The sequence below is a fragment of the Odocoileus virginianus genome, chromosome 12 (genome assembly GCF_023699985.2).
Source record: "Odocoileus virginianus isolate 20LAN1187 ecotype Illinois chromosome 12, Ovbor_1.2, whole genome shotgun sequence".
Lineage (NCBI taxonomy): Eukaryota > Metazoa > Chordata > Mammalia > Artiodactyla > Cervidae > Odocoileus > Odocoileus virginianus.
In genome coordinates, this window is record NC_069685.1 from 67,004,798 (window position 1) to 67,029,388 (window position 24,591).

The 24,591-nt window shown below is 47.7% G+C and overlaps 1 protein-coding gene across 3 annotated transcripts in view; it reads right to left on the bottom strand.

The window, feature by feature from the left end:
• Nucleotides 1-22,673, bottom strand: part of LOC110146485 (sodium/glucose cotransporter 1-like) — a 54,956-nt gene extending 32,283 nt beyond the window's left edge. For 2 of the 3 annotated variants that reach the window (XM_020907353.2, XM_070475700.1), the window contains exons 1-8: nucleotides 22,481-22,673; nucleotides 17,982-18,053; nucleotides 14,939-15,043; nucleotides 13,357-13,416; nucleotides 8,692-8,796; nucleotides 7,090-7,195; nucleotides 5,962-6,042; nucleotides 820-1,040 (exon numbers count right to left, since the gene is read on the bottom strand). In XM_020907353.2, coding sequence (XP_020763012.2) covers nucleotides 820-1,040; nucleotides 5,962-6,042; nucleotides 7,090-7,195; nucleotides 8,692-8,796; nucleotides 13,357-13,416; nucleotides 14,939-15,043; nucleotides 17,982-18,053; nucleotides 22,481-22,597 — 867 coding nt within the window. In that variant the 5' untranslated portion in view covers nucleotides 22,598-22,673. Of the gene's footprint in view, nucleotides 1-819; nucleotides 1,041-5,961; nucleotides 6,043-7,089; nucleotides 7,196-8,691; nucleotides 8,797-13,356; nucleotides 13,417-14,938; nucleotides 15,044-16,912; nucleotides 17,066-17,981; nucleotides 18,054-22,480 lie in introns of all 3 variants that reach the window. The other variant, XM_020907354.2, reaches the window with a different exon arrangement.
• Nucleotides 22,674-24,591: the final 1,918 nt, after the last annotated feature.

A 24,591-nucleotide genomic window follows, 5' to 3' on the forward strand; every position in this document is an offset into this window, starting at 1 on the left:
TCTTTTTAACCTCAACTCTTCCCCTTGCTTCGGAAATGCCTGCTTTAATGACCATTTTATTTCCTCCTTGCTTCTCTTTATAATTTTCTGCTACTTAATTGTGTGGACTGAGCGTAGCCTGGCGTTGCCTGTGTCACACGGCACCGAGCCTTCTGCGTCTGGCTTCTCTCATCTGGCGTCGCGCTCTAAAGGCTCATCCGTGTCACGGTGTGCAGCCGTGCCTCCTTTCCTTTGCTGCCTTTCCACTGTATGACTATTTCACAACTTAGTGATCGACCACTGATAGAACCATGTCATCTTTAGAATAAGCTTTGAGTCCTGAAAAAAAAAATCCAACTGCAATACTGATTAGCAGCATTTAATTTTTAGACTTGGTTTTGGAGAACTGACATTTTTCATGAGCAAAAAACTGTGCTTTGCAGATAATGAGAGGGAAGGAGAAATGAAAACAGGTGCTGTGCTGCCGATGGGACTGGGGGGGGAAGACCACTTTTTAAAATTTATTATTGTTTTTTAAACATGCTACATTTTAAAAGAGTTTTTTCGCCATACCCCACAGCATGTGGGATCTTAGTTCCCCAACCAGGGATGGAACCCATGTCTCCTACATTGGAAGGCAGAGTCTCAACCAATGGACCACCAGGAAGTCCCCCCCCCACCACCACCACTTTTTAAAAAAATGCCACGTCAAACCTTTTTTCTAAACTTTAGAGGCCTCTCTTAGACAGCGTGGGGCTGCAGCACCTGGGCACCACACAAGGCTGGGAGGGAAGCCCACCTGTAGCTGCACAGACCCATCAGCGCCACGAGTCGCGTTACCTGGTCGGTGCACCAGTAGTACAAGGAGATGATGGAGAGGCCAAAGACGGTCCCGGGCCAGGGAATGTCTCCAGTGACGGGGTCTCGGAAGATATGGAAGGCGTCCGCGCGCGGCATGAGGCACTCCATCGGGGCAGTCCAGTTCCCTTCCCAGGTGAGCGCCGGCTTGGCCTCCGGGTACCTGCTCTGCAGCTCCTGGTATCCGCCTATCTCGTTAAAGGCTTGAAAACACCACACAGTCGGTCAGCACCTTCAGCTGCACAGCAGCCAAGGCAGCGACGTGAGACACGACAGGGCGGCGGAGAGCTGACGCTGTGCGCGCTGACAGGGAGGCCCCCTCCTCCACCGCCAGCGCGGAGCGGACACTGGGGGCCGTGTGCCCGGCCCCCGTCCTCCTGCTTCCGGGGGCAGACCCCTCTCTCCAGCTGCACTCCACCGCACACGGCTCAGGCGGGCCTTGTCTAACTGTCCACCGGGCACTCTCATCTGGCATGTGACCGAGGCCTGGCCAGCGCTCCCTGTTCCCGGGCAGCTGACGTGTCAGGAGTGGACTTGAGAGCCAGGCCCAACTAATTTACACAGAACTCGTCGTCCCAGGAGCCTTCTGCTTAAGGCACCAAAAACGCCTGCTTCCTTGCTTTGGGTGCTAAGCAAGAAGGGGAGTGTGAGGTTCTTCTGTCCACCTGGCTCTGCAGAAGCCTGGGTCAAGCTGTGCTCAAAAGTAAGATGCCCTGGAATTTCCAGTCTTGTGAGTCAAGGAAGTACTTATTGCTTCAACTAGCTTTGAACTAAAGTTTTATCACAAGTGACTCAAAGAATCTCGACTAAATCAGAAAATAATATTCACTTTCCTGCAATCCCGGCAAAATGTTTGTGAGACTTCATGTTTGGAATTTTCCTCAGTGCTCAAAGCATTTCTTCCTCAGTATCCTAACCCGTGTAAAACCTTATTATTAAAGAAAAATGTTTTTAAAAGGCACTAAAACACACATAATTCCACCTACATAACTAAAAAACACCTTGTGAAACTAAAAGTCGCTTAGTTGGGTCTGACTCTTTGCGACCCCATGGATTATACAGTCCACGGGATTCTCTAGGCCAGAATACTAGAGTGGGTAGCCTTTCCCTTCTCCAGAGGACCTTCCTAACCCAGGCCTTTGGCATAATAAACCAAGTTCCTTTGAATTTTGAAACGGATCCAGAATCATTTGAAGTCAAGGCGAGTCACTGACAGATATGGCGTGACCATACAATGAGTAAGGCCCCTCATGGCATTTCTAAGCGCGACTCCATGTGGGTTTGTAAAAGGTGAGCTACAGAGCCACAGAGATAGATATTAGAAGAAAATAAGAAGTATCTTTATGAACTTGGGTGAGGAAGCAGAACATTCTTAAAGCAAGGAAAGAAAGAAAAGAGGTTGATAAATGTGACGTTAAATTTTCAAACTTATATGACGGAAACCAAATAAAAAATGCGTTAGACTGAAAGAAGAGATTTTGACCACGTATGAAGGATTCACACATCAACAGCCAAGGAAAACTATTGGAAAGAAACACGGTGGTGAATGTGAAATTCACAGAGCAAGAAATACAGATGGCCGTTAAGTGTGTGAAAGGATGCTCAATCTCACTAGTGTCCGGAGAATTCAAATTAAAACAAAAATGAGATACTTCCACCCCCCTTCACCTATTAGGCCTATTTTTATTATTTTTTAAATTTTATTTCTTTCTTTGGCTGGACTGGGTCTTAGTTGCAGCATGCATGATCTTTCTAGTCGCTGCATGTGGGATCTAGTTCCCTGACCAGGGATGAAGCCCAGGCCCCCTGCATTGAGAGTGGAGAGTCTTAGCCACTGGACTACCAGAGAAGTCCCTGGGCATATTTTTAAAAAGTCTTAAGACATCAGGTGTCACAGGGAGGTTAGGAAACACACATTCTCATACATTTCTGAGAATGTAGTTAAAACTGACACTTAGGAGAGGAAACTGAGGGATTTCTTGACAAATCCAGGAATGCAAGGTTAACATGCAAAACCAAGTTAACGTGATGTGCTATTTTAACAGAAAAAGGAAAAAAATAATCTGATCACCTAAGCAGATGTGGAAAAAACATTTGATATAGTTCAAAATCTGCTCATGATAATCTTAGCAAGCTAGGAACAGAAGGGAACTTTGTTAGTATGACAAAAGGTATCTACCAAAAAAGTGACAGCAAATATTTAATGGTCGTATTTAACATTTAATGGAATAGCCAAAGCTTTACCGCTAAATCAGAAGAGACAGGGAGGCCTGGTGTCTTCCTTGTACCATGTATGTCTTGGCCAGTGTAAAGAGGCAAGAAAAAGACACAAAAGGTATAACGTCTGAAAAAGGAAACAGAAAGCCCACCCTCTTCTTGGGTGCGGGATGCAGAGTGTGTTCACTTTGTGACACTTCATCTCACTGCCTGCTTTGATCTGTGCCCTTTACAATGAGAAGTTAAGAACAAATACAAACACAGGAAAGATGCAGTAGATCTGTTTACTGATATAAAGCCTGCCTAGGACACAGCTCCAGCGGTGAACGCAGATGCACAGTGTTCTGAGATGCGCGTCTCGCAGACGTCTGCGTCTGCACAGGCGCGCGCCCCGCTCTGCGCTCTGCTCCGTGGACACCGCGCTGCTGCTGGTGTCTGCCTCTGTTTCACAAATGGAAGGTCTGTGGCTACCTGCCACGAGCAGCTCTATCAGCGCCATTTCTCTAACAGTATTATTTTTAAAAAAGGCAGGCACCTTGTTTTTAGATATACTAATATTGTACACTTAATACAGTACTATGCTACACTATAAACATAACTCTCATATGTACTTGGAAGCCAAAGAACTTGTGTGACTTGCTTTGTGGTGGTATTTGCTTCATTGCTGTAACCTGGAGCCAAGCCACACTCTGTCCAAGGTCTGCCTGGACACTATCTCTGGAAGGATGTACACAAAACTTAGGATTCTGGTTGGTTCTGGGGAGTCAAACCAAGAAAATGAGAGTGATAAATATTTCACCTGGTACCCTTTTGCTTTCTTTACCTTGTGTATGCACGCATACATGCATGCTAAATTGCTTCAGTCGTGTCCGACTCTTTGCGACCCTATGGACGTAACCCGCAAGGCTCCTCTGTCCATGGGATTCTCCAGGCAAGAATACTGCAGTGGGTTGCCACGCCCTCCTCCAGGGGATCTTTCCAACCCAGGGACTGAACCTGCACCTCCTATGTCTCCTACATCGGCAAGCAGATTCTTTACCACTAGTGCCACCCAGGAAGCCCACCTTGTGTATATACTAACTAAAACTTAAAAATAAAAAAAGCTGTATGTGCATCAGTTCCCACAGTGACTGGTTTGAAGACAACATTTCTAACTACAAATTTTTGTGTTTTTTAAAAAGAAAACAAGCCCCCACAACAGTTTACTTATCAGAAGAACTAGCATGGATACCCCAATAAAAAAATCCCGTTGCAGAAAATGCCATAGTCTGTCTGGGCTGCTGTAACAAAACCCCAGGTAGTGGGCGGCTTACTTCCCACGGTTCTGGAGGCTGGGACCCCAAGCTCACGGTGCTGGCCGAGTGAGGTTGGCCATGTCCTCGTGTGGCAGAAAGGACGAGGGAGCTCTCTGGGGCCTCTTTCATAAGAGTACTGAAGCTGTTCATACAGGTCTTCCCTCAAGAACTAACCACCTCCCAATACCATCACGTTGGAGGTTAGGATTTCAACTTACGATGTTGGGGGAATAGAAAAATTCAGCCTGTAACAGTAAACGATACATAATTATTTAGAGATATAACTGCTAACATTAAATGCCCCCAAAGTTTAACTGGATATCATTCTCAAGCATTGGGATGGCCCTGGCAGATTTTAATAAAGTTGATATTTAATACTAGCACACAAATAAACACAGTGACTTAAAGAGTATTTTATAGTTTATAATTTTGTCACTCAAATCGGTCCTTGCTCCCCAGATCTTTAAAAACTTCCCTGGATCGTGCCTAAAATGTGTTTTGTGTGCCAGAAGCACGGTGCTGAGTAAACTTCAAGGAGCACTAATGCTTCCTGAATGGTGAGACTGAGGTTTGTGATTCTGTGGGCCTCCATGTTCTCCTTCCATGGAGCTCAATAATCTGCTCTACAGAACCATAATCCTTCAACTCAATTTGAATGTCATTTCAATAATTTTCCCATATCCGAGCCCAGAGCTTTTCCTTCTAAGTTTCTGCAAGACAAACCTATGACCCACCGCCAAGCTCGGTCAGACTCCCCCCAGCGAGTGGAACAGGTGCCCTAAGAGGCCATTTGCACATCAGGGGCTTCCCTGCTCGAGGGATGCAGCTCCGAGTTCTACTCTTGGTGTGTTTCATCAACAAGTTGTTAAACCGAGTAACTCGGCTTCCTCGTCAGTCAATTAAGGAAAACAGAAGCAGCGAGGCCTCAGGTGACCGTGACGGCTAAGTGAGACAGTACAAACCCCGGCCTGGCGCCTGGTTCTCGGTAGGTGTCAGCCGTCGCGCTCATTCACATTGCTCACTGAGCACCTGCTGTGTGCCCAGACTACACATCGTGTGAAGGTATGACGGCTCTGGTCCTCAAGAAGCTCTGGGCCTGGGGGTGCGACTTACTTATGTAATACAAGGAATGATCAAGGTTGAGTGCCAACAAAAAAACGTCATGTTGGAAAAAACAAGTGTCACGTTGTGTTGGTAGTGATGCAAGTCCAGAGAACAAGGATGCAGAGGTGTGGCAATCATGGAGTCACAGGTTTGGGGGCGGGTTTTTCCGCTGACCCTGACAGATGGATTTAACCCAATGGACGGAAGGAGAAGGGCTTCTGATGGAGAGGAAGGGCGTGGCTCAGAGCAGGGTCAAGCCCGGCAGGCCACTCCCGACACCTGCTCAAAGCCCTGGAGTCTGTCGTAACCCCCTGCTCCTCGACCCCTCTTTCTCCACGAGCAGAAGTTCCCACCCCAGGTGGTCAGCATAACCTCAGACAGTGCTCACTCATGGGTCCCGAGGGCCTCAGTCCCGTGTGTGTGACAGGGCAGTGCTGAAATGGCCCCAGGCAGCAGTCAGAGCCCCCCAACCCCACCATGGTGCCCAGCAGTCTCTAGATTTACTTACCATAGCCCATTAACAAGACAGAGCCCAGAACCACGAAGCTGGCGTGTAAGATATCAGTGTAAACCACGGCTGCAAAACCACCTGAATGGGCGAGAGGGGGAGAGGGAAGCCCTGCCTGACCCTGGGGGCGTCACTGTGTGCCCAGCGCACACTCATGCCCCCGTCTCCACATCCACACCTCCATCCTCACTTCACTGGGCCTCACAACTGCCCATGCTGTGCCCAGGTGCACGCTGCCTTCTCCCTTGAACAGCCTCTGCGATCTGCTGTTGGAGTCTTACTCTGCCTATCTGTATCCCAATTTCCTTTCACTCCCATTTTCTGGATGAAAATCTGGTAGTTTTCCTAAGCAAAAAGTATACAGGTCTTCCCTGACTTAGATGGGGTTACATCATGAGAAACTCACTGCTAAGTTGAAGGGATCACTAGGTTGAAGATGCATTTTCTGTATCTCACCCCCCAAACATCACAGCTTAGCCTCGCCTGCCTTAAACGTGCTCAGAACACACACACTAGCCTACAGCTGGGCAAAATCATTAACAGAACCTATTTTATAATGACATGCTGATCATCTCGGGTAATTTACTGAACACCATCCTGAAGGCTGTCTGGGCAGAAGATGGTGGTTCACCCCATGGTCTTATGGTTGATGGGGAGCGGCTGCCACCCAGGACTATGACTGTATCATGTCACGTGTTGTTAACCCAAGATGGAATCAATATTAAGAACTGAAGCATCCCCCTAAAAGGTCTCATCCAATGGCCTGCCCAGGTCACCAGGCAACCAGGATGACCAGAAGCAGGTGCGTCCCTTCTCCCCCGTCTGCGCCCCAACCCGGTCATCCCACAGCCAGCTGCGTCAGGCCCGCACCACCCCAAACACAACCACTGCTAGCCCTGCCGAGCCCCCTGGAAAGCCCCCGCCAGTCTGATGAGATTTCCAGGAGCAGGGCACCACTCGGGCACCCCTGCCTCATTTACTTTCAGTATTCAGCTCTTTCAGGCCTCAGCAATGTGACAGTCTCAGGGAAAGTGCAAAAGCTGGACCCATCTCAATGTCTTCAGGTCTCCACTAAGCAGCAGAGCTTTTGCGGCAACACAAATACCTGTGGGGTTAGAGTGACCTCACCTGTGATGGAATAGATGCCGGTAACAGACAGCAAGATCACGGTGGCCAGGTAAACATCCAGCCCCAGAACCAACCTCATAAACACGGCGCCTGTGCAGATCTCCACCTGAAATGAGTACAAAGGCAGTGGGCTGCACTTCCATTTCCCAGAAAGACCCTGATCTAGAGGCCATCTTCAGTCAGCAGGTCCACTCCATCCCCAGTGGACACTAGGGGAGCTCTCTCCACATCCTGCTGGGCAACACGGCTGGTGGCCATAAGTTCAGCCAAGGTCAGCACTTCTAAGGCTTGGGTTAATCCAGTTAATGCAACTTAGCCTCTTCCTACTTGGAGCCTAAGAGTGGGGAGTGTGGTCAGAGAGCTGGCTTTTTCCACAGTGTCACCAGCGGGGCAGGCAGAGGGGACAGCTTACTAGGACTGGCAAGCTTTTTCTGTAAAGGGACGGTGCTGAACGCTGTAGGCTTTGCAAGACATGGACTGTTTCTGGTTTTTGTTGACCCTTTAAATGGTAAAGACCATCTTTAGTTCAAGTGCTGTACAAAGCGGACCTCTAGGCTGACAGCCTGCAGACTGGCTCTGCTGCTCGTGGGCTGTGCTGACGCCGACTCGGCAGTGTGTGCACTTCACTTCCTGGCTAATCTCCTGCCTCGCTCCTCTGGTCAGCACACCCAGAGGCATGATCAGCAGAGGTCTTCCCAGCATATCCATTCACACACTGATTGTTTGCCAAGTACCAACCACACGACAAGACACTCGGCAGGGTTCAGAGGGCCCGGGGTTACCAAAACTCAGCCAGTCTTCAAGGAGGACTCCCTCCTTATGCTTAAGGAGGGAGGCAGACCACCAGACAGGCAATTTTCATGCAGTGTGATAAGTGACACTCATTCAGTCATTCAAAGAACACTTCTCTCAGTGTTTCTGTGCTAACCATGCTCTCAGCAAACTTCCAGCCCCAGAGCTGGCTGGGAAGGCAGGGAGCAAGCCAGGCAACGCCTGGGAGCTCAAGAAGCTCATCCTGGAGTGAAGAACGATAGTAAGGATGGAAACAGGTCAATCTTCGCACATGGTGGCATGTATCAGGAAACAGAAACAGTAATGGAGAATGAATGGGTGCATCCACGGAAGGCCTCTCCTAGGAGGCGATATTTGAAAGATCTGGGGGAAGAACATTCCAGACATAGTACAGAGCAGGTGTCAAGGGCTTCAGGTGGGAATAAGCTCATAGGATCTGGAAAACAGTACGGGAAGGAGACCATGTCAGAGGCAGGGTCCGGACTGGAAGGCCTCACAGGTCACAGCTGGGGGTCCCGGTCTCTGTGAGGGTGGTAGGACCTGGACTGTTTCAAGGAGGGGAGGGGCGCCTCCTGATGACATGACAGGAATAAGCCCAAGGTTCCCTGGGAACACAGGCTCGGGAGACAAAGAAGGTGCTCTGCCGTTTAGCTTGTGTATTACTCAGCTACTTTTTCTCTGCTTTAGTTTAGACAATGGAGGCCGACATGTAGCTTAGGGAGCCCCAGAGTAAACTCCTGGGGCACATCTAGTCCTGCCTATCGATTTTTCTGTGTTTCCCTTCCATGGACTCGCCTTTACACAACTCACCGAGATCTTACTGAAGATATAGATGAGTAAGTACAGAATAGCCAGGAGGAACTGGATCCGGCAGCCACCAAACCTCTTCCTCAAGTATCTGGGCAGCGTCACTACCTGAAGAACAGTAAGAGAGGCCCCCTGAGGCAGAGGGCTCACGGGGTGCTGGCTGGCACGCAGACACAGCCCAGGCGTCTCAGCTGCTCTGCATGAGCACTGCTAAGACAAGGGAACCAGGGAGAGGTGATACCTGCGTGTGTACATGCTCCTTCATGTCTCTGGGGTGGGGGAAGTGCCACGCCCAGGGCCAGAGCAGCTGGGTCCTAAGGCGTAACTGGGCAAGAGACTGCCAACCTGTTTCTGGAGTTCTCTCTGGAAAGGCAGGGGGCCCCCGAAGCACCACAACCTCTCCTGCTCTTGACGCATCAGCCCTCTTTATCTCAGCGGTTCAGCGCGTCTGTGTGGGATCCTAAGTAGCATTTCCCTAACAATCAGTGACAGTGAACATCCTTTCACGTCATTATCTGTCATTTGTAAAGTGAAATGCATGGGGAAATGCTATCTTGTTATAAATTATAAGAGTTTTTTTAAAAATGTGTGTATTCAGGACATAAGTATTTCATTATGAATGTGTTCTGTAAATAATCCTCTGCAGTCTCTAGCTTGACTTCTCATTTTCTTAAAAATCTCTTTCAAAGAGTTAAAGTTTAAAGTTATACTTTGAAGTCCAATATATAAATTTCTCCCTTTATGGTTTGTATAAGAAATCTACACCTTACCAATAACCTTCATTTTTTTCTTTGCAATGGTTCTTTTTTAAATTGATGTATAAATGACATATAACCTTATACTGGTTTCAAGCGTACAACATAATATTTCAATATTTGTATATATTTCATCTTCATTTTTTTTTGACCACACAACTTGCAGGATCTTAGTTCCCAGACTAGGGATTGAACCTGGACCCTGGGCAGGGAGAACACAGAGTCCCAACCACTGAGTCACCAGGGAATTTGCTCCTCTTCATTTTAAATAATACTTCTGCTGGGCACAGAATTTTTGGTTGACAACTTTTTCTTCCTTTCAGCATCTGACTGCATCATTCTGATGTTTTCTGGCCTCCACTGTTCTGAGCAGAAGGCATCTATTAAGTATATCATTGTTCCCCTGCATGTAACGTGTGACTTCTCTTTGACCATTTTCAAACTTTCCTCTCTATCTTCGCTTTTAGCATTCTGACTATGATGTAAGCCTATGTGTAGTTTCCTTTGTGTTTACGCTATTTGGTGTTGGTTAAGCTTGCTGAATCTGTAAATTAACATTTTCATCAGAGGAGATATTTCCAGTTATTATTTCTTCAAATAATGTTTGGGGTTAAAATTTGGGGGGCACCTATGAGCTTCATGATCTTGGAGAGTCAAACCTTTGCTTAGATCTGGGAAGTTCTCAATCATTGCGTAACCTTTCTGCCTGCTTCTCCCTCTTCTCCAGGACTGTGTTGACCGTTTCTTTTAACGGTGTCCCGTCGTTCACACGGACTTTCCTCACCGCTTCTCATCCCTTTTCCCTTGTTCTCCTCTGACTGCGCGCGCTCAGTCGCCAAGTTGTGTCTGACTCTGCGACCCCATGGGCTGTAGTCTTGCCAGGCTCCTCCATCTGTGGGACTTCCCAGGCAAGAACACTGGAGTGGGTTGCTATTTCCCCCTCCAGGGGATTTTCCTGACCCAGGGATGGAACCCACATCTCCTGTGTCTCTGGCATTGGTAGGCAGATTCTTTACCACTAAGCCACTGGGAAGCTGCTTCTCCTTAAGTGGGTCATTTCAAATGACCTGTCACTGAGTTCACAGAATCTTTCTTCTGCTTTGCTAAGTCTGCTGTAGATGCTTTCAACTGCAGTTTTCACTTCATTCACGGTAATCTTCAGTCCAGAATGTCTATCTGGTTATTTTTATGATTTTTCTGTTAAACTCATTTCCATCATGTACTATTTTCTTTACTCTGTTGAACTGTCCTTCTGTGTTTTCTTGTAGGTCGCTGAGTCTCCTTCAGACAGCGATCTTGAACTCTTTCTCAGGCAGGTCTCTGGGGCTCGTCAGTGTTAAACCACTGTGTTCCTCTGGTGGTGTCACAGTTGCTTAATTGTTCATGTTTCTCGTAGTCTTGTGCTGCTGTCTGTGCACTGGGGCACGGTCACCAGCTCTTTCCCCTGATTGCTTCTGGAGAGAGACACCTTCCATCAGCCCTGCAAGGGGTTCTGAGACCTTCTCAGATCTTGTCTATGGACGCACTGGCTTCTCATGCCCTCCTTGATCCCACGAAGCCAGGCTGTGTCCTGACTGCCTCCCGAGGCTGGGCTGAGCGCTCATCTGTGGCCCTCCCAGTCCCCATGAAGCCAGGCTGTGCACTGACTGCCTCCCGAGGCTGGGCTGAGCGCTCATCTGTGGCTCTCCCAGTCCCCATGAAGCCAGGCTGTGCGCTGACAGCCTCCCGAGGCTGGGCTGAGCGCTCATCTGTGGCCCTCCCAGTCCCCATGAAGCCAGGCTGTGCGCTGACAGCCTCCCGAGGGCGGGCTGAGCGCTCATCTGTGGCCCTCCCAGTCCCCATGAAGCCAGGCTGTGCGCTGACAGCCTCCCGAGGGCGGGCTGAGCGCTCATCTGTGGCTCTCCCAGTCCCCATGAAGCCAGGCTGTGCGCTGACAGCCTCCCGAGGGCGGGCTGAGCGCTCATCTGTGGCCCTCCCAGTCCCCATGAAGCCAGGCTGTGCGCTGACAGCCTCCCGAGGGCGGGCTGAGCGCTCATCTGTGGCCCTCCCAGTCCCCATGAAGCCAGGCTGTGCGCTGACAGCCTCCCGAGGGCGGGCTGAGTGCTCATCTGTGGCCCTCCCAGTCCCACGGGCAGGCTGGTTTCCTGCATGTGCCGCTAGCTCTCTGCCGGGGCTCAGCACACCACCACCGGGGATGAACAAAGGGGGCTGGCTGGCGGGGCGGCACACACGGGTGGTGCATGCAGCGCGGCAGGGGTGTCTGTGGGCAGCGGGGAGACCTGCAGGCGAGGAGCCCCAGCAGCTCACGGGCGTCTTCCTGATAGAGTCCGTGAGGGGCCTCTGTGTTCCTGGTGCCGTCTGAGAGCCCTGGGAGCAGCTCTCCAAGCCACTCCCTGTCCCCTGGCCACACGGCGCACTTCAGTATTCCGGAGGGAGGGGGAACCAAGCAGGTCCTTCTGGCAGCATACTGCATGGCTAGTGCAGCTGAGCGCTTTCACGTGCTCACTGCCTTCACGGGGGAATCTCAGGCTGAGACACTCCCTCTTGGCAAGAGCTGTGCCACCTTGGGGGGTGGTGACGTGGGTAAAGTGGACCTGCCCCCTCACCCTCTTCAGTGCATCCAGTCTTTTTCCCAAAAGCATGACTCCTGTACTTCCAAAAAGGGCCCCCTGTCTGTGGTTACTGTCTGAAGTGAAATTCTCTGACAGAAAGCTCTACCTACCAAGCTGGTGACATCACTCCAGGCATCCCTGTGGACGTTAGTCCTGGCCCTCTCTTCTCTGTTCCCTCTCAGCCAGGCACTGACATGGCTTTGTCCCCTGATCTCTTGTGTACACTTTAGAATCCGCCTGTCATTTCCTCACACATCCTCTTTTGGATTTAGGGAGAACTAACATCATGGCATCTGCTCCCATCACTTCATGGGAAATGGATGGGGAGACAGTGGAAACTGTCAGATTTTATTTTGGGGGGCTCCAAAATTATTGCAGATGGTGATTGCAGCCATAAATTAAAAGACGCTTACTCCTTGGAAGGAAAGTTATGATCAACCCACACAGCATATTAAAAAGCACAGACATTACTTTGCCAACAAAGGTCCGTCTAGCCAAGGCTATGGTTTTTCCAGTGGTCACATATGGATGTGAGAGTTGGACTGTGAAGAAAGCTGAGCGCCAAAAAATTGATGCTTTCGAACTGTGGTGTTGGAGAAGACTCTTGAGTGTCCCTTGGACTGCAAGGAGATCCAACCAGTCCATCCTAAAGGAGATCAGTCCTGGGTGTTCATTGGAAGGACTGATGCTGAAGCTGATACTCCAATACTTTGGCCACCTCATGCGAAGAGTTGACTCACTGGAAAAGTCCCTGATGTTGGAGGGATTGGGGGCAGGAGGAGAAGGGGATGACAGAGGATGAGATGGCTGAATGGAATCACCGACTCGATGGACATGAGTTTGAGTAAACTCCGGGAGTTGGTGATGGACATGGAGGCCTGGCGTGCTGCGATTCATGGGGCTGCAAAGAGTCGGACATGACTGAGCGACTGAACTGAACTGAACTGAACATTGTTAGTTCTAATAACATTGTTAGGCTGTTGTCTTCCAATTGTTAACAGAGTTGTTCCCTTCATTAATTTAGGTCTTATTTTTTAACAAAGTTTTAAAATGTTTTCCATAAAAGCCTTCAGAGGGGAACCCTTGAATAAAGTGCAAAAACAAACACTGGCAGTTACTGGCTCCTGTTTATCCATGTCAACTGATATTAGTTCAGGCATTTCTTAGGATTTAGGGATGTCAGTGCAAGGATCAGAAGACTGAGAAGTTTAACTTGTCCTCTAAAATGTTTTTATGTATAGCTATAGTATTTGTAAGAAAAAATACTGCAGAGACTGGACTAATTGATCATGGATACTCACCCCAGACTTAATGTAAACAGGAGAAAACACCCAACCAAGAACACAGAGGATAAATGCAGCCTGAAACCAAGAAGAAAAGAGCAATTACGTCAGGGTCCCATCTCAATCCCCCGGCTCTTAAAGGAGATGCAAACTCAGTTACTAACTGTTTTGAGCCCAATAAATGCATCACCACTGGGAACCTTGCAAGCAACAGCCCAAAAATAAACACTCTAGGGGAACAAAATTAACTTATAGGCACTTGATCTTTGCCTATAAAGGTGCATTCTTAATTTTTTCGGGGGGGGGGGGGGCGTGCTTACCTGAGCCAATTTTCAAGGTATTTATTAAAATTTATGTTTGCTTAGCTCCAGATAGGATCAAAGATAACTGATCATTAAACAAAGAAAGACAGGTTGAAAAAAATCAGAAACCATTCAGAGAAACAGTAGAGAAACTATACCAAAATTTATACAGGTTATTGAAATTAAGTAATACATTTCGCTTCAACTTTCTTTACAAAGAAGAGGTAAGCTGAATATAAGGAGATGCTAGTAAATTCTGAGAGGTAAACTGCGGTAAAGACCAGGGCTCCTTATTAGGTTTGGAGCTGACTGTTAGAAGTGTTATTTCTTTTTGTAATCTACCAGGAGAAAGATGAGACCCAGAAAGAGGGAGCTTTCGGATTTATAAAAAAGGTCAGGTGATTTATATAGATATAGGTTAGTTAACCCAAAACTTATAAATTCACATAATTTCAGTGAACAAACTCTACATCCTACAACAAATATATCCCACAGATTAAAAATAACCCATTTTATAAGTTTTATAATTGAAACAGGTATTTATAGATCAATTAGAGATTTTATAGTAACCACTTGAATATCTCAAAGAACTCTGCTGACCCTATTCTCAATGTACAGTTGACCCTTGACCGACTCCCATATAGTAAAAAAATATGCATAATGCTAAATCTGTCTCAAAAACAAACTGAAAAATTACTCACCAAGGGTGAAGCTGAAAGAGTTTGGACAGAATCAGGACTCAAAACCTAGTTCTTTTGATTCCACATACAGTGATCTCTAACCAAACACAAACTTCACCCCACTTAAGTCTATGTAAAGATCTGTGAAATGAAAATACAGGTCCTGTATTTACAGAAAGAGTCTGTGTATACGTGGACCTGCACAGTTTAAACGTGTGCTATTCAAGGGTCACCTATATACTGGAAATGTATATACACAGATAAAGACACACACATATATACACATGTATACACATATACACAGATGTATACTGGAAATGTATACATGCAGATAAAGACACACACATGTATACACATGTATCTGTAGGTACATATACACAAATGTTTACATTTGTATCTATTAGTTACTATGACCCTATCTGACCAGTCTTCTAACTGTATTCCTATGGTCCCTGGAATAAAAACATTCTCTGTCTCACAATCTTTTTGAGAAATGAAACCCTTGGTTCCTTTCTTCCATGACTTCCAAGGAGTCTTTCACATTTACTTAGGCCTTTCTGAATTTCATTTGGACACTGATAGAAGTGGAGGTTCGCTGCTGCCAAAGGCACTACTCACGTTCCACTCGAAGGTCCCGACAGCAATCCCTGAAGACGCCCCTTTTCCAGCCAGACCGATAAAGTGGCCAGTGCCAATATTTGAGGCAAAAAGAAAAGCACCTATCTGAAAATCAAAAGACAATTACAGATCAGAACTCTTATCCAACTCCAAAAACTAATTTTCACAAATGTAACCTCAAACTGAATTTCACATTTCCTCACAAGAGATTACACTTTGGGCAGAATTCCTATTTGTAATTTTTCTATACAAAAGCCTCGCCATAAATTAGAAGCCAAGTAAAAACAGGGATGAAGTGAAGAAAGCGGCGCTGCTGTTCTTGTGCTGCCCTAACTACCACCCCCCCGCCCGACTGACTTGCAGGAGCGTACCTTCATCACTGTCTGAGGTTATTTAGAAATACTTAACAACTGAGCTGATTATAAGAGAATGGTGGAAATACTAAGGTAGTGAATATGATGAAATACAATGTAGCCTACAGAAAGAATAAAGGAGCTCTATCAAGTGATGAAAACAAGGTAAACAACATTTATAACTTAACCTTATTAAAATTTACTGTGTGCATGTAAACTTGTGCACATTTGTGTTTATATACAGATGGGTGTGATTCTGGTAGTACATATATAAAAAATACTTCTGGGGACTGAAATCACTGTTATAGAAATAGAATAGGGAGAAAATTTCAAGTTCTATAATTGGATTGTAACTTTGTGTGTGTGTGTTTTTTTTTTACAACCAGCATCTGCTACTTTCAAAATAAAAAATCCCAGAGGCATTTAAAATGAATAAAATCTCTCCTCACCCAATAATAGCTTTTTAGTTGCGTAGAGATAGCCATCAAAATCCAAACCCAAACACTGTGCTGTATTTGACACAAGATCACTTAAAACCAAATTATTAAGAGAGGCTGAAAATAGCAAGGCCTTTTAGGTAAAAACAAAAAAACAAAGCACTGACAAAATTAACATAAGATAAAGTAGCATTCAATACCAAGAGCATTAAATATGACAGAGGTTTGTTTGTTTTTTTAAACCACGAAATGTAAAATGCACTAGTTAAGACACAATTGAGAATATACAGGCACCAAACGTCTTAGCAGCAGTGAATATAAGGCAAACAACCCTTAGGAGAGACACATAATAATTACTCAAGTAGTTATTTTTACTTGCTACCTTTATCATAATAATGAAAAACTATATACAGTTTAAATTGCCCAAAAATATGGTACATAAATAGTGGACTGTCCATATGATGTATCACTAGGCAACTGTATATAAAAGTCTATCTACCAACATTTATATAGACTTAGGGAGACCTTAGTACATTATTAAATGAAAGCGTTAGTCACACAGTCATGTCCAACTCTTTGTGACCCCATGGACTGAAGCCAGACAGGCTCCTTTGTCCATGGGATTCTCTAGGCAAGAATACTGGAGTGGGATGCCATTCCCTTCTCCAATTAAATGAAAAGGTAGACTAAAAAGTCATCAGTTATTAATTAACTATAAATAAATGTCCACTGCAAACTATGTGCCAGACAGCATTGCAAGCAACCAGACATTAGTGAGTAAAACAGATCCTTGCCCTCACAAAGCTAACATTCTGTTAGGAACAAGAGTATAAACAAAACAGATTAAGGGACTGTTTTGCAGCGCAGTAGCCGGGGTAAGCAGTAAGCTCCTACAGAGGAGGAGAAGGAAGGAAAGCAGACAGGAGTGCTGAGCTGTAGGGTGAGGCAGGGCTGACCTTCCTGAGGAGGGGCGAGGCAGCCCAGGGTGCCTGGGAGAGTGGAGGGCCTCCAGGCCAAGGGAGCGGCAGTCAAAGTCCCTGAGGCAGGAGCGTGGCTAAACCTCTCAAGGTCAGAGAGGTAAGGAGGTGCAGGTCATCCATCTGTGGCCTGAGAGAGACTGGCTTTCATTCTGGGGGACACAGGAGCCCCCAGAGGGCTGAAAGCAGTAAGGCGGCTTGTCCTACCCCTTGGCTGTCTTGTTGAGGCTGGATGTGGAGGCGAGCAGGTGGAAGAAGGGAGTCCAGAGAGAAGCTGTTACAATGAATCCGCATGGAGGATGAGAAGGGGTCAGATTTCAAATCTGTTTTCTAAACGGAGTTGCAGGACTTCCTGATGGACTAGAAGGATGGGGCGAGAGAGAATGAAGAGTTTGACTCGACTCCCCATGTGTCAGCCTGAGCAGCTAGAGGCTGAAGCTGTCGTTCGGGGACAAGAGATGGGGGGCGGGGGGGGGGGCAATCGTGCAGACGACATGTCGTGTGCAATAGCTGACAGGCCTTTCAGGTGAAGGGTCAGGTGGGCAGAGGGACACACAGGACTGGAGAGCGCTGGGGCTTGCCAGCATTCCAGCAAGTCGCCAGGTGTGGGAGTGTAACTGAAGTGTTAAGAAGCCAGGGAGATGGGAAGGAAGCAGCCAGGGGCCCTCGATGAGCGGCTGGTGAGGCAGCAGTAAAGGTGGGAAGCCCAGAGGCAACATGGGGCAGGAAGGGCATCGAGTTTCAGCCTCACCACCATGGAGCCAGGCAAGAGGAGGCCTGGGCACCAAGCCAGGAATAAGCCCCGTGTAGGCCCTGGGGAGCGCAGCTCACACCCACCGGACAGTCACTGACCAAGCAGAAGTAGAGAAGAAAGCAAGCTGGCGTGGCTAAACTATTCTTGTATTTCAATTCCTTTTAATAATACCATATCACAGTTTACTCATTAAGCAGTGATTCTAAGAATGGCAACAGAAGCCACATCCAACTCCCACTCTGCACTGCGCACTTCAGAGAGCAGGGCTCACTGCACCTGGTCTGGGTCCCAGAACGCAGAGCAAGGCTCTGTGCCTACCAGGCACCTGGTGATGGCTGTCGGACTAGGCTGAGCCAAAGGGAGCACTTATGTAAGAAACTACTTGAGAGCTAAGGGAACTACTGATGAGATGACTTTCCTGATTTAGCAACTTTAAATTATGTGGGGTAAAAAGCATCTACATGAAAGTAATAAACAGATCCACACGCAGTTCCATAGTGGACCACACGGGGGCATGCTCACCTGCCACCACACCAGGTTTCGTCCAGCCAGGAAGAAGTCTTCTACTGTCGCACGACTGCTTGACACGATAACCTTAAAATGGGGTGGGGGGAATCCAAGTAACCAGTGATGACCTTCATTTACAGGTAAATGTCCTTTGCAGAGACCCCATTCCCCTGTTTGTTTTTTAGGAACAGAAGCCTTTGCCCACTGAGTCAGAGGAGGCCCCACGGTGCCTCCCAGCTGGGAGACTGCATGGGCACATCCATTTCTTCACACTCCTGTGAAAACAAGATTGTTTCATTTCCTTCCCCCACCCCCCAACGGTTAACCAGTGCTGTGGTTCCCAGCAGAGTCTGGGAGATGAGTGGTTTGCAAATGCCTTAATCGACTGGGAATGGTGAAGGTGAACACAGCCCAGCTTCTTCTAGGAGGGCAGTCACGTTGCCGAGATTATGGTGTCCTCCCCACACACCCAGAGGCTCTCTTCTCCGGGACCCAGCTCTGATCCTCAGACTCCAATACAGTCAAGGGACAATCCCGGGGTTTCCTGGATTGCCTAAAACAGCAGGACCCAAGGATGACCGCTGGTTGACAAAAATGCGTTTCTGTGTAAGGAGTGAACTTATGACAGCCATCGGAGTATCTGCATTATGACCAAGTCCCCTCACATCACCAAAGAAAAGCTCTCTAAGTCAGGCACTTGAAGTCAGTCCCATTCGTCCATCCACTAAGTGCTCATCAAGAGCCCATGATGCTCAGAGCTGGCCTTTCCTAAGAAAGGCATCAGCAGGACGTAAGGACTTGTGCATTAGAACTTTCAGAAGGAATTTACAAAATGTTCTAAGATGAATAAAATCACTCTCTTTCCATTAAAGAAAGAACCAGAGAGGGAGAGAGGAGGTCTGGGAAGAAAGTGGTTACACACGTCTTGCCTCTTTCTTCCTCCCTGCTCTCCTTCTAGAATGATCCACCAACCACGGCCCCTTCCTTCCTCCCTGCTCTCCTTCTAGAATGATCCACCAGCCACCACCCCTTCCTTCCTCCCTGCTCTCCTTCTAGAATGATCCACTGACCACGGCAGGCAGGCTGCTGGGGCAGAAGATGCATTCACCACTTTCTCAAAGAACTCAGGCTGAGACTGATAACAGAGACAAACAAACAAATAAGTAAGTTTTTCCCCCTTAAGCATCCTAAAGGACCCGACACCAGCAACAAAGACAAGCTTTCCCTGTGGGGCTTCATGGACAGAAGCTGACGAATGATTTCAGAAAGGAGCAAATGTGGGAAATTCCTATCAGTGAGTAAAGGGTGGTTTGGTTAATAACCAGAAGAAAATAAAGCTTGATTCTTCCATCACATTATATACAAAAGCAAATTCCAGATGTTCAAGAGATTTAAATACTTGTAAAAATCCATAAAATATTAGAAGAAATTTAGAATAATATTTGTACATCCTTGGAGTGGGGAAAACTGTCCTGAGCAAGCCAGGAATGAAATCTACATGTAAAAGAAAGGAGAGATATTTGGTTTATTAAGCGTCAGAAAGATGCTAGTAACAGTCTAGACCAAGGGTTCTCAACCCCACCCTCCAGGGGACACCTGGCGTTGTCTGAAGATACTTCTGGCTGTTAAGGGGTAGGGCTTGGGGTGCTTCTAAGCATCCTATGATATGCAGGAAAGACCCCCACAACAAGGAATTATCTGGTCGCACACATCAGTAGTCCTGAGGCTGAGAACCACTGGCCTAAAAAATGATAGTTTGGGAAAAACAAGTTAGCAACTCAAAACGACAGACAAGCTGATAAATGCAAGGTTGAACAATCCAATTCAAAAATGGGCACATAACCTGGCTATTCACAGAAGAAGAAAATCAGTGGACAACAAGCTCATGAGGAGATGGTCAGCTTCACAGGAGGCTGAGTCTAGAAAGTGCAAATCAAAGCTGCAGAGACTTATCACTATTCACTCATCAGCCTGCCCCCACCTCCTTCCCAAAATTAAATGAGAAGTAACACACCAGGTCAGTCAGAGCTTGGGGAAAGAGTGTGCTCAGATGCTACGTAGTAATTCCAATTTCAGGAATCGATGCCACACAGATTAAAAGCACTACACATTAAAAACAACAACCTGGCAATAATCTCAGTCTCAGTGAGTCGGGAAGAGCTGAATCACACACATTTGTCTGACTACAGCGCAACTGATAAAAACACGAGCTAGATCTCTACTTACAGCCCAGAAGGATCTCACGTCATGTAGTAACGAGAGAAGCAAGCCACAGAGTAATGTGTATGATGTGATCCCATTTTTGTAAAAACAAAATGCAAAACCTCTGTGTGTCTGTGTTGCTGTTAAGTCGCTAGGTCGTGTCCAGCTCTTTGCGACCCCGTGGATGGCAGCCCGCCAGGCTCCTCTGTCCATGGGGTTCTCCAGACAATACTAGAGTGGGTTCCCACTTCCCTTTCAGGGGTACGTCTCTGTAAGCACTGAGAAAGGGGAGGAGGGACACGTGGCTCCTGGGGATCTCAGGGGCTGGGAAAGGATGAGGAAAGAACAGAAAGTGCTTTTGACAGTTAATGCATCTTTTTACTTCTAAGAATTAACATGTGATTAAAAATAATATATGATTTTTTAAGAAGACCAAAGGAAAAATAACAATACGAAGAAGGAAAAAGATCAAACCATTCTGGACAACAGTGCATGTTTTTTGGCTCCTAGAAGAACAAAAGGAACAGCAGCTTCCTTTGGAAGCATCCAGATGGTTTACACGTCCTCTGACCTTGGCCAGACCTAGGCCCCAACAGCGTCCAGAAGAAAACTGGGTGGGGGCTTCCTAATTAAGGGAAGTTGGGGGAAGGGTCCCAAAACAAGTGCCCGCTACTTAGAGCCCAGCCTAGGCTGCCTAGAAGGATGTTTCTTCTGTGCGTGTGTGCTCAGTTATGTCCGACTCTTTGTGACCCCATGAACTGTAGCCCACCAGGCTCCTCTGTCCATGGGAGTTTCCTAGGCAAGAATACTGGAGTGGATTGCCATTTCCTACTCCAGGGGATCTTCCTGACCCAGGGATTGAACCCTCATCTCTTGCATCTCCTGCACTGGCAAGGCAGATTCTTTACCACTGTGTCACCTGGAATGTTTCTCATAATGGAAGACAATTTGAAAAAAAAAAAAAAAAAAAGTCATTCATTTGAATGATCTAGATAAACCTCAGACTTCTTTCCACTTGGAAGAGATTAAAATAAAATTATCTTAAGAAGATGGAGACCATATTTCCATTAGTCTATCTGCCCACTCACACTGCATGGTGAGCCCTCAAGAGGCTGTCCAAAGATCCTGCTTGGAAGGGCCAGATTCTGACACTAAGATCCTGCTCGTAACCTCACGAAGCACTACAATTAAAGGTCACAGGGGCAGGAAGGCTCCAGCTGGGCGGGAGCGGCCCAAAATGAAATCTCCCCCTAGTCAGCAAACAGTCACACTGTCCCCAGCTAATCGTGCTCATAAAGCAGGCCGGGGAGAGGCTTCCGATAGGTAACAGCCTAGCCGAGGGGCCACAGCATAACCAAAGCCAGTCTTCGGCCCTGCCCTCTGACCTTTTGCTGTCTGGCTCTGAGGGTATTTCTTTGGGACATCTCTGTGAGTGCTTACAAGTTAAGCGGAGAGCCAGAGCCGACTCACTGGAAAAGACTGATGCTGGGAAAGGCTGAAGGCAAAAGGAGAAGGGGGCAGCAGAGGATGAGATGGTTAGACAGCATCACTGACTAAACGGACATGAACTGGAGCAAATTCCGAGGGAGAGGGGCTTGGCGTGCTGTAGCGCACAGCGTCACAAACAGTCAGACACGACTTAGTGACTGAACAACAGGCGAAGCGTTAGCAGGCAGATGGCAGTGCCGGAGACCCGGTATCCAACCTATTAAGAGAACTTTACACTAGCGAGTACATAAGTGCTCAATTCAAATTCAGTGGAACACTCAGGGCCCTGAAATACACGTGACGTTTGAGGTTCTGCCAGCTAGGGCCTCTGCGTGGCTACCCTCATGCCTCAGAAAGGGGCAGCTCTAGGTTCAAAGCCGCACTCCATCATTCCCTGTGGTTACTCAGGCTCTTCCAATCTGTTTCTCCTCATCTGTGAGCCACAGCCTGGCTATGGGGTGTGCCCCACTTAAAGCCCTCAACACCCAACCCGGCCCTGCAGGGGCCTGTGGTCACTATTGGGCAGGGCTCACTACCGCGACCGTCACAACAGCAACTCCCTACTCCACGCAGCGTGGGTCCCAGGCCGCGGGCACTGGTCCCTCTGACCTGTTTATTTGGGCGGGTGGGGAGGGAAGATGGGCTTGGACTTGTCCTTCCCCTTGGTGGGGAGTAGGCTGCACGGGGATGGAAGCTCCCGGCAAAGCGCTGCGCAGGAGCAGGGACCAGAGGGAGGCGAGGTGGGGACCAGGTGACAGGCAGATGAGGGTCGGGAATCGGCCCGGCGTTCATTCCTCCCCTCCCCCACTCCAAGCCCCACTTACCCACAGCGCAATGCCCAGAACCAACAGGAAGTACAAAACTATCACCAGGACGTCCAGGGTACTGTTGGAGCTAAAGAGTTGAGCCGTCCAGCCGAAGCTCTGCCCAGCGGAGGGCATGGTGGTGCGTCCCCGCGACTGAGCACCGCCGGCTGACTCAGGGTTGCAACGGCCTCAGTGGGGCTCTGGCGACTTGGCCGCGGGGCACGCTGGGAAGGGCCGCGGGGCACGCTGGGAAGGGCCGCGGGGCACGCTGGGCGTTCCGGCAGGCCCCGCGTGGCCTGATTCCTACCTTCTGGAGGCCGCTCTTCGAGGGCAGCCTTGACTGCCAGTCCAGGCACAGCGCCGTCTGTCTAGTGGCCAGAATCGCTCTGCCCTGGACCGAGAGCTGGTCTTGGGGTGGGGCTGGCTCAAGGCTACCGAGCCGCATGGAGCCTGGGGTGGTGGAAACCGGCTATAACTCTCCTGTCTTTATTTACCATTTTGATCTTCTGTTCCTTGTGGGCTTGGGACATGGATTTGGATTTATTAAAATATTGCATTTGAACATTATGTATCCAGAGTCCTGAGTTTTCTTGGTTCCCCCCTCCTCTTAAATTCTGCTTCGAGGAAACTGCCTTGTTCGCCTCCCCCAAATCATGGCCCTGAGTGGACCAGCTGATCACAGAGGGTCCTCAGCTCTCTGCAGTTTGATCTTTTATGGGTGATATGCAAATTCTCAAGCTGGGCCAAGCCTCACTGTCCTTGGTGTGCTTCTCTGCTGAGTTGAAGTCCTAGAAATCTTGGTCAATAATACAAATAACAGTAACAATAATAAGAGCTAACACATAGACTTCCTTCTATGCAATTTACATGTATTAACCCATTTGTATGCAAGCTAAGTCGCTTCAGTGCTGTCCGATTGTTTGCGACCCCGTGGACTCTAGCCAGCCAGGGTCCTCTGTCCATGGGACTTTCCAGGCAAGAATACTGGAGTGGGTTGCCATGCCCTGCCCCAGGGGATCTTCCCGATCCAGGGATGGAACTGCATCTCTTAAGTCTCTTGCATTGGCAGGCAGGTTCTTCACCGCTAGCTGCCACCTGGGAAACCCATTAACCCATTTGATTCTCCCCCAAAACCAGTCAGTTTGTGTCCAGGACTACAGGGCATGAAGCTTGCAGCTGGTTAGAAGTCTATGGCCTCAGCTTCTTGCGCAGAACTCTGTGTCCTAGCTTAGATCAGCACTATTCAAAAGATATATAAAAGATATATAACCTTGAAGGACATGGGTTTGGGTGGACTCCGGGAGTTGGTTGACGGACAGGGAGGCCTGGTGTGTTGCGGTTCAGGGGGTCACAAGGAGGTCAGGCACGACTGAACCACTGAACTGAACTGAACTGTGACACATGGACCTTCATTTTTTCCAGCTTGACTGAGGTATGATTGACAAAAGTTGCACATTTAAGATGTATGATGCAATGTTTGGTATAAGTATACATTGTGAGGTAATTACTATGATCAAGCTAATATAAATCACCTCAGTTGCCATTTTTCCTGTGTGTAGTGCAAACGCTTGAGATCCCTCTTAGAAAATCTCAGATATATAATATGTTACTAACAGAGTAATCTCTGCGCTATGCTATAGTCTCTAGAATTTATTCATCTTATAACTGAAGGTTTGTATCCTTTGATCCATATCTCCCTTTTGCTCCAGTCAAAGTGAAGTCGCTCAGTCGTGTCCAACTCTTTGCAACCCCGTGGACTGTAGCCTACCAGGCTCCTCTGTCCATGGGATTCTCCAGGCAAAGATACTGGAGTGGGTTGCCATTTCCTTCTCCATGCTCCTAGTCAACCATCCTTCTATTCTCTGTTACTATGAAGGTTTTGTTTGTTTTGTTTAAGATTTCACATGTAAAGTCATGCAATACTTGTCTTACTGTGTCTGGTTTATTTCACTTAGCATAATGTCCTCCAAGTGCCTCTCCATCGTTGCAAATGGCAGGATTTTGAATTTCTTCATCCATTCATCTGTTCATGAACAGTCAGCTCTTTCCATATCTTGGCTGCTGTAAATAACGCTGCAGTGAACAGCGGAGTATAGATATCACTCTGAGACAGTGATTCTATTTTCTTT